This window comes from Acanthisitta chloris, unplaced genomic scaffold, assembly GCF_000695815.1.
Source record: "Acanthisitta chloris isolate BGI_N310 unplaced genomic scaffold, ASM69581v1 scaffold20309, whole genome shotgun sequence".
NCBI lineage: Eukaryota > Metazoa > Chordata > Aves > Passeriformes > Acanthisittidae > Acanthisitta > Acanthisitta chloris.
In genome coordinates, this window is record NW_008692243.1 from 45817 (window position 1) to 54104 (window position 8288).

General features: G+C 41.7%; 1 protein-coding gene across 5 annotated transcripts; it reads right to left on the reverse strand.

The window, feature by feature from the left end:
- Positions 1 to 93: 93 nt before the first annotated feature.
- FAM122B (family with sequence similarity 122B) lies at positions 94 to 8044 on the reverse strand. 5 transcript variants are annotated; one of them, XM_009082589.1, is made up of 9 exons: positions 7970 to 8044; positions 6713 to 6769; positions 6292 to 6335; positions 6157 to 6211; positions 5829 to 5930; positions 4613 to 4677; positions 4031 to 4092; positions 1507 to 1603; positions 331 to 481 (listed from the first exon to the last, which is right to left on the reverse strand). In XM_009082589.1, the coding sequence occupies exons 1-9, from the start codon at positions 7985 to 7987 to the stop codon at positions 331 to 333; spliced, it is 651 nt and encodes a 216-aa protein (XP_009080837.1). In that variant the 5' UTR covers positions 7988 to 8044. The 5 variants fall into 5 exon arrangements, with proteins under 5 accessions (XP_009080835.1, XP_009080837.1, XP_009080836.1 ...); XM_009082588.1 differs by having other exon boundaries at positions 4031 to 4095; XM_009082591.1 differs by lacking the exon at positions 6713 to 6769.
- Between the last annotated feature and the right edge of the window lie 244 nt (positions 8045 to 8288).

An 8288-nucleotide genomic window follows, 5' to 3' on the forward strand; every position in this document is an offset into this window, starting at 1 on the left:
GAATACTTCCCTAAAATTGCAACACTAATAGGCAGACACCTGTTTCCTGGAATCAAAAAGTGTATGCAAGTTCCTGAAAGCAAAAGTTAGTACAATATCAGCAGACATCTCTCGTTTTACAAATAAACTGGCAAACCCAGACATGAATGTACAATGTCCATTAAATGGATAAACAAAAATAATCACTGGAAAGTAGCCAAGATTACAGTAACAACAATTTTTCCTTTTCATAAACCTCATAGTCATGATTCAAGGATCAGAGTTCATTTCTCTGTACGAGTGTACAGCAAGGGGACAGCACAGCCAGACACTGACTCAGGACTTGGTAAGTCACTTGGGTGAGAAGTCATCCATCAGAATGAAGGAAGAGCAGGAGTTGGAGCATGTGACTGGAGACTCGGTGGTGATGCTGCCTTTAGTCAGGGAATCAGAGGAAGAGCCAACGCTGCTGCTACTCCCATCAAGAATGTCCGAGGACAGGCTGGGGAAAGGGGAAAAGGTTACTTGGTACAAGGACATGAGGACTCTGTACACAGCCAATGTGTTTCCCCTCGCAGAGGAGATGTAGGAGACCTATACTACCACTCAGTCTTTACTGCAAGACTGGCAGCCCTGAAAACTCCTTGTTTTCTGTAGCATGTTACATATATTCATGTTCCTCATGGGAATGAGGAGCAGAATTGCGTTTTTTAACATGCAGAATAAATTATGACTCTGATTTTAAACAGTCACAGAAAGGAAGTGACAAATAATGAGAATAAAACCTTAAAGAGTTACAGGAAAGGAATAACAAAGAAACTAATCAGCAATGCAGCAAAAGTGTCACTAATTAGCTGGTATGCTTTTTAACACTGCACTAGTCAGAGCAAGACTGAGACCTATTTTTCCCTTGTAAGCAAGGATTCCTGTGTGTGGATTTTGAAGCCTTGATACAAGACCCCAGAGGGCACATAAATTGATGCTTTTGCGATTCAAGGGGAAGCAACAGGAAAAAAATGTCTAAGCAGCTTCAAGTCTGTAAGTAAACAGAAATTAGAGAAATCGAGGTGGTATTTTTGAGTACTTACTGACTCAACAAAAGAACTCAGCTTTTTATGATCATAGTAAAGGCAACACTAAAATCATGAATGCAGCAACATGAGCTATTAAGTACTCACATACATTTTGGAAATATCCAGGAAAAGTACCACAGACACAGTGTGACCAGTGCCTGCAACACACTGGAAAGACAAAGCATCTGGGAGGCAAAGCAACTTTGCTTGTGAATCACTGGGGATTTCTAGCAATTACATTCAGTATAAAACTTCTGATACACAAAATCTAGGCTGGAATCTGCTTGGTCAAAGGAGCAGGAACATTGTCACACTACACTCCCACAGGAATGGTCCCTGTAATATAGACACACAACCTACACATGAAGCATTTTCTCCCTGGAGAAAAACAAGAAAGCTTGTAATAAATGCACATTCCCTGTTCTGGCATTTCAGGGCATATGAAATATCTTACCATGAACTGAGATCTGTCAGATGTGTAACATCTGGAGAAAGCATGTTGGTTGTTCCTTGGAAAAGTCTCTTTGGCTGACTTTCAGTTTCCATTTCACCTAAGGAAAACAGTGCAAATAATTGTTAGGGTTTTGTAGCGGCTCCTCTGTCTCGGTTGGCTGAGGTCTTTTTGTCTCTCTTAAGTATCCAATCATCAACATCTTCTGATAACATGTATGGGGGAAAATTCCTTAAAGCAACAGAGGAGCCCCTACAAAACCCTAACAATAATCAAACTCACTTGAGTCTCTGGAACACCCATTTAATATTTGTCTGTTGTAAAAGAGAGGTTTGTCCCACAATATTCCAAGGTTGCACTTGTAACATAAATCCTCCAATTCAGACAACCAAGCACTTGGGTAAGACATTAATTTGATGCTGCTGTTTAACCACCCAGTCCACCCTTCATGTAACTAATGATTTAGCAGTCTCTGAGGGGCTACAGTGACCTCAAAGACATAAAGCTCTGCACTTGCTACTTGTACTGCAATCAGACAAAATAATCTAAAGCAAACTGATTACCATGACTTCATTTTAAGTAAGCAGCTGAGCTAAAGTAACTGACATAAGCCAAAATATGGGGACTAAAACTCTTAGTGACTAGGAAGGTAAGAATACCAATGTGGTTCAGTTTCACCTTCCCCTAGACAAGAAACTCTGACCCATAGGTACACTTTTACAGAGGGGCTGAACAGAAAATATCAGGCATGTGGATGCATCTCCACTTACTCATCACAGATCTGACTCTTTGTACCTGTAACCATCTCCTGACATTAAAAGATAAAATATGAGAGAAATGGGAGAACTCATACAACTGTTTAGTTCACTGTGCCCTGAGAACGAGCTGAGTCATTAGCAGCTGCTGCACAACACACTTGGAAATACCATGAACCTGTCAATAAAAAGCTTAAAAATAAAGCAAACCCTCTCAGCTATAGAGCATTTTCATTTTTAGTTTGACAATAAAACCCTATGAAATGATAATGTATTTTTCTGGCTTTTCACCTACTCTTTGCAGTAGTTGTAGTGTCAGCTTGAAAACCTGACAGAGGTTAAGCATTCCAGCAAACCAGTATCTATCAATACATTATGCAAGAGAATTATACTGCCAATTGCTGAAAGACTTACAACTCCCAAATTTTCTATTTCCTTTAGCCCACAGGGATACACTCCCTTCTTTGAAGGTAAAGGAATAAGAGCTCCCAGCAAGCAGAATGGGCAAAAGGCATTCGTAAAACACTTGCTCTTACACAGAACTGAAGAAAACTCAAACCACCAACTTTGGTAACTCTTTTGCTACTTGACGTTTCACAAAGAGACATCTGCACTGCTCCAACACATTGCACAGACTTCCAATGTGAACCCCCTGCAGCAGTGAAATGTTCCTCAGAACACTGCACACACATCATGGCGACACTTGTAGAGTATGACCCATTTAAATGGATTAAAAGTTTTAAAATTAAGAAGCATATTGAAAATTCCTTGGTACTTCAAGTGAAAAAAAGGCAAACTCGTATCTCCACTTTGTAAAAGACCTTCCACAGGAGCACATGGATGGGGTGAGGAATGCCTGACTTGACCTGCACTGCTTTTAATACAACCTGTGTAAAGTCTGCTGTAAAAAGTTTACAGTAAAACAGCACAGTATGAAAAACTATTGATCACTGAGCTTAATAAACCTCTGTTCAATTTTAATGCCTTTAAAATTTGTAGAAAATTACAGCCAAGATAGAATTGGCATCTGTGAGAAAACTTCTCTCTCTCCCCTGTCAATTCAATATCCACTAGGCAATGTTCCTGGATCTGCTAGGACAAGCAGTCCTAAAAAACCAAACAATAAACAGTAACCTCTCTCAAAGGCTAAATGAAAGTCTTGTAAAATCAAATGCTTCGGGTGCAGTTAAGAATGCCCAGGTTAAAAAAAATAAAGCAGGAAGGGTAAGCACAGCCAGAGGCACAGTTGTACATCTCTCAGTCTCACAGTTTTGCTAAGGAGGCTTGTTCTGGGATGTGATTTGAGTTTCCCCAGCATGGAACATTTCCAGGAAAGAACTCAGTTTTCCCCCTTCAGGAGGAAAAAGCACTGATCCATTCCATTTCTCTAAACACTCACCTTCTGAACTTTCAGAGTGAAAACAAACATTCAGTACTAAGTTTAGAAGATGTTGCATGATAAGCAACATTCCTGAGATGATCTGCAGGGTGTGCACTGCTCAGTGGGACTCGCAGGAATGTCAGGGCTTACGATATTCAGAACATTTCATTTGATGTGTAATAAAGTTTGCCTCTTTCAATCAGTAGCTGCTTTTAAAGTTTTCCATTCTTGTGTTTCAGAGCAGCTACTTCACATTGCATGGGTAAGTTATGACAGGCAAATTTCAGTTCCCTGTGGATACAACTGCATTATGCTTACAGAACCACAAAAAAATGTATCCAGCTGCAAAACTACATCTACATTATACATCTGATAATGTCAATATACACACCTTTTCTTTTAAGGGGGCCAAGAACACTGGGCCTGATACAGTTGATTGGACTCTGACTCCTCCTGCTAGAGAGAGAATACTGAGTCAGGCCTGTAGAGGTTCCAAGTCACATCAAACCAACACAACCACAGCATATGAAACATTCTCCACAACTATTCCTGCACAACTGGAATGCTTAGGGAATCTAAACACAAAGATAACAAATAAGTGCTGCCTATTAGAGCAGATCATCTGCCACACAAACTTACTGCAAGTTCTTTCTCCTTCCTTTAGTGCATCACATCCATTTATAAATCATGTGTAGTATTTATACAAAACTGATCTGCTGACAAAGTGAATCTGAAGTACTGGGAACTTTCCCACAAGTTACCAAGTCTTGTTTAAAGTTGACACAGGCTCTATAACACCACCTACATAAACCTTTACACTGGTAAAGACTGAACTTTCAGAGCATTTTGATGTGGCAATGCTTCAGCTATTGTAAAACTCAAGCCTTTTAATGCCTTAACATCAGCTTTGTTTATCCCTGACTTAAACTCCAACACCAGCACAATGTACACCTGTTACTTGCACATTACTTACTTGCAGAATCGCCTTGTTGGACTGGGAATAGGACTTGGAGGTAATCCATTACTGCTCACAAACATCTGCAATGATGGTGAAAAGCATTGCTGCAGGAAAAAGAGTCACATTAAGATGCTTCAGATTTTCCTTTAAAATGCTTTCATTCCTTAAACCCAGAAGAAACATGGAACTGAAACAGACACTGTTCTATAAATAAGACAGTTGTTTCTGGTCTTCCTTACATTTAGAAGCAGCAGTAAATTACTCAGGACTTGCTTCTTTCCAGGGGCCTGTACAAGTTAAATTTACTCAAAATACATCTGACCTGAAAACTGACAATATTCCAGTGTAGAACAGGGTATTTAGCTCTGTGGCTCTGCAGCTAACGAATGCTCACAGCTAAACACAAAGATCTTTCTGTCAAGGTCTTTACTACTGCTCTACAGTTGGGATTCCAAAGGTGCAGGACCAGCTGCAGCACCAGTGTTATCCCAGGAACACATTTCCCAACACTAGTGTGTGGCTGCTCCACGTACCAGTACTGGTAGGTATTGCAGTAAGACAGTAGCAGTACAAAGCAGAATCACAAAATGGGGTGAAATCAAGGCCAAGCAGCTCACCTTTAAACCCAAACACCAGTTTCTTTGTGCTACATCAGTTTCCCAATCCTCACTGGAAAAGCAGTTATCCAAGACCCACCTCTGCCCTTTCTCAGCTTTTGGTGCAAGTTGAGCACACCCGAGTGCTCCTCTACATTGTGTTTGTGCCTTCCTTTCCAGAACTGATGGACTCATTTTCACTCCTCTCCCCACACACGTTTGCACTCTTACTCTCATATATGCTCTTACTTTCATATATGACACATTCCAATTTTGGCACTTCTTCCCCAGGATGTTCCACTCCTGCAGCTAAAGATCATATCCAAATCTGATTAACGACCTCTTTGGCTTCCCCAGAACCCCAACACCAACCAACCCACACACTGCACAAACAGCAGCAACTGAAAACATCCAGTGTTTCACTGCTCAAACTCTGCAGGCCCTAAGATTGTCACCACCTGATTCTTAGAAACCCATAAAATACAGGTTCGGGTTGGGGTTTTTCAGTGCCTGTTTGGTTGTGTTGTTTGGTTTTGTTCAACTGTGAAACAATTTGTGAAGTTACACAACTTGACAGCTCAGCTTGGCCTAGAATTTTAAAACATTCTCCCAGTTTGGTATTTCACTTATCCTACCTTTCCTATTCCTCTTGTAGGTGAAGGTGCAGGCGAAACTGGGATGAAATCTATTCTCTTTGGGGAAAAGGATTTCTCAGACTTGTCCAAGTCATTGTCACTCTGTGAACACAAAGTTTGAGACTCAACATTGGCACAGGACATTACCTTGAAATCCGAGGCACAACCTTCTAATGGAAAGTCATTGGGTCAAATGCACAAAGTAGCTAAAGCAGATGAACCTAAGTTCTTCTTAAATTACTGTCACAGTTAATTCCTCTCTTGCCCTTAAATTCATCAATTGAGTGTGAAAGTAGAATTCAATAGGAAACATCTATAAAGAGATTACCAGGCTCAAGCTTTCCTCCCATGACTGGCTTATCTGCATTGCTGTCTGCACTTCCCTAGAACACAAAAAACCCCATCAGTAGCTACAAAGAGGATAACTCTGGCTATTTTATCATCTTCTTTCAATAACACTCACCTTTCATGCGCTGCTTCTCTGTTCATTAAATCCACTCCTTCCTCCTGCAGGAGATAAATGTCATAAGCTTCTCCGTAACATTTGATTCATCACAGGTACTTGAAGTAACACTTGTGATTCAATGATTTGCCATCAGAAATGAAGTAAGAACAGTAGAGGCACTACAGAAAGGCAAGGCTGCCACGAGTGCAGCTCACTGCTTCTCTCAAGTGAAACAACACTCCAGAAGTGCAAGGCAGCTCAAACGTACCAATGAGCCCTGCAAGGACATTTCCTTGTTGGAATTAAATCTTATAAAAGCCTCAGTTTCCTCTAGGACTTGAGAAAGTCAATAGGAGAGAAACTCCCACTATGTAAGTGCTTCAGTATTATATAACATTTCTGATTCTGTCACTAAATACACAGTAAACACTGCACTTACCCTTCTGATCTGGTGAAGGCGACTGCTGGGAATACGGATGGGAGACGATGACAAGAACTGGGGAAAAAAGTGACAGCCACAAGGGTTAAATCACACACAACTCCTACACACAGACTATTTACCATCCACTGCCTTCCCAGGGAGTTAAAAATGAGCTGCACAACTACACGTGGATGACTGAAACCATGTTGCAAAAAGCAAACACTGACCTTCGAGAGAAAAGACTTGTTTTACCACTTGCAGATTCCTTGTCTCGCTCAGCAAGCAGCACAGAGCTGACCTGCAAGCAGACACTGCACAGCATCTTGGGCACAAACAGCTACAGAGGCATTCAGACAAGTGAGACAATCTGAATGAAACCAGGAGCATTGCACAATCCCTCACTGCCAGAGTGAGGTGACAAACTCCTGCAGGGCCTCACTCAAACAGCTGCTGTTGCAGAGGAGAAATCTAAAGTGTTTCAGTTCAAGACTGAACACTCCCTAAAGCTTTACTTCTGCCATTTCATGCATCTAATTCCTCTGGGACTCTACATAGTTCCCACTGTCACACCCACTGATGTGTGCTCCAAAATCTTGGATTCTTGTATTTAGGAAATCTCACAACATAAGATTTGGAATTCAAATCCCATTTTGCCTCTTCTAAACATAAGGTATAGAAAAAACTTATTTCAGGACAAAGTTCTAAAGGTTTTGAGAAAAGCAATAATGAATCTCTACTACCCTCAAATGAGACAGAAAAACTTCAGTGGAAGGAGCATGTAGATCCCTGAGTTGACAAGGAATGGGCAAAAAGAAGAAATGCAGCACTTTTGAAATGTGAAACAGCATTGTACAATATCAGACTACAACAGAGAGCAACAAATCAATTACTCTTCCTTAAATGATTTTTCTGAGGTCTAGTGTTCAGCCTTTGCACTAACTCAAACCAGCAGGTCAACAAAGAATTGTGACTCTCACAAAAAATTAAAAGGCTTTCAATTGCAACAACAATTTTGTCCGCCAGGCCCAAATTAACTTAAGACTAATTAAGACTGTACTGGGAAACACATGTAACTTCTGCTATTGTCTTCCTGGGGCGACACAGTTAACACACCAGTAGTATTTCACTGTAGCTGCAGCTACAGGTGAAAAAACACTTGTTGTGCAGCCTGGAAGCTTGTTAGGATGCCTAGTGCAGAGACAAATTAAGCTCCGCTTCATTTATCTGCTGCAATTGTTTCCTAAGTGCAAACAAAACATGCTGGAGGTTCCTCACCATTCCATGACGACTCATCACTGTTGTGCTGTTCCTGCGAGTTCGCAGCACGTACGGCTGGAACACCTGGGAGTTGTCACTGCAGAGGTCGGAAGATAAGAGCTCGGTGAGCATCCTTCTGGGGTGCGCAGGCACCGCAAACAGCCCTAACCCGACACCAGCACCGGCTGCCCCGGTGGAAAAGCGCCGAGAATGGCGTTCCTCTCCTCGATGGTTGCCAGGCGCAGACCACGTGAACTCGCTACCGCCAAGGGCACGCGGAGAAACGCGGAGCCTGCGGTGCGCTCAGGGCTCGGCTGGAGGCGGTACGGCGGCAGGA

What these genes read in the sequence shown, in the direction of transcription:
- FAM122B (XM_009082588.1), bottom strand. An exon ending in AGAGAAGCAGCGCATGAAAG is followed by an intron (nt 6,212 to 6,291) that starts GTGAGTGTTATT and finishes TTTGTGTTCTAG; the next exon opens with GGAAGTGCAGACAGCAATGC. An exon ending in GGGAGGAAAGCTTGAGCCTG is followed by an intron (nt 5,931 to 6,156) that starts GTAATCTCTTTA and finishes TTGTGTTCACAG; the next exon opens with AGTGACAATGACTTGGACAA.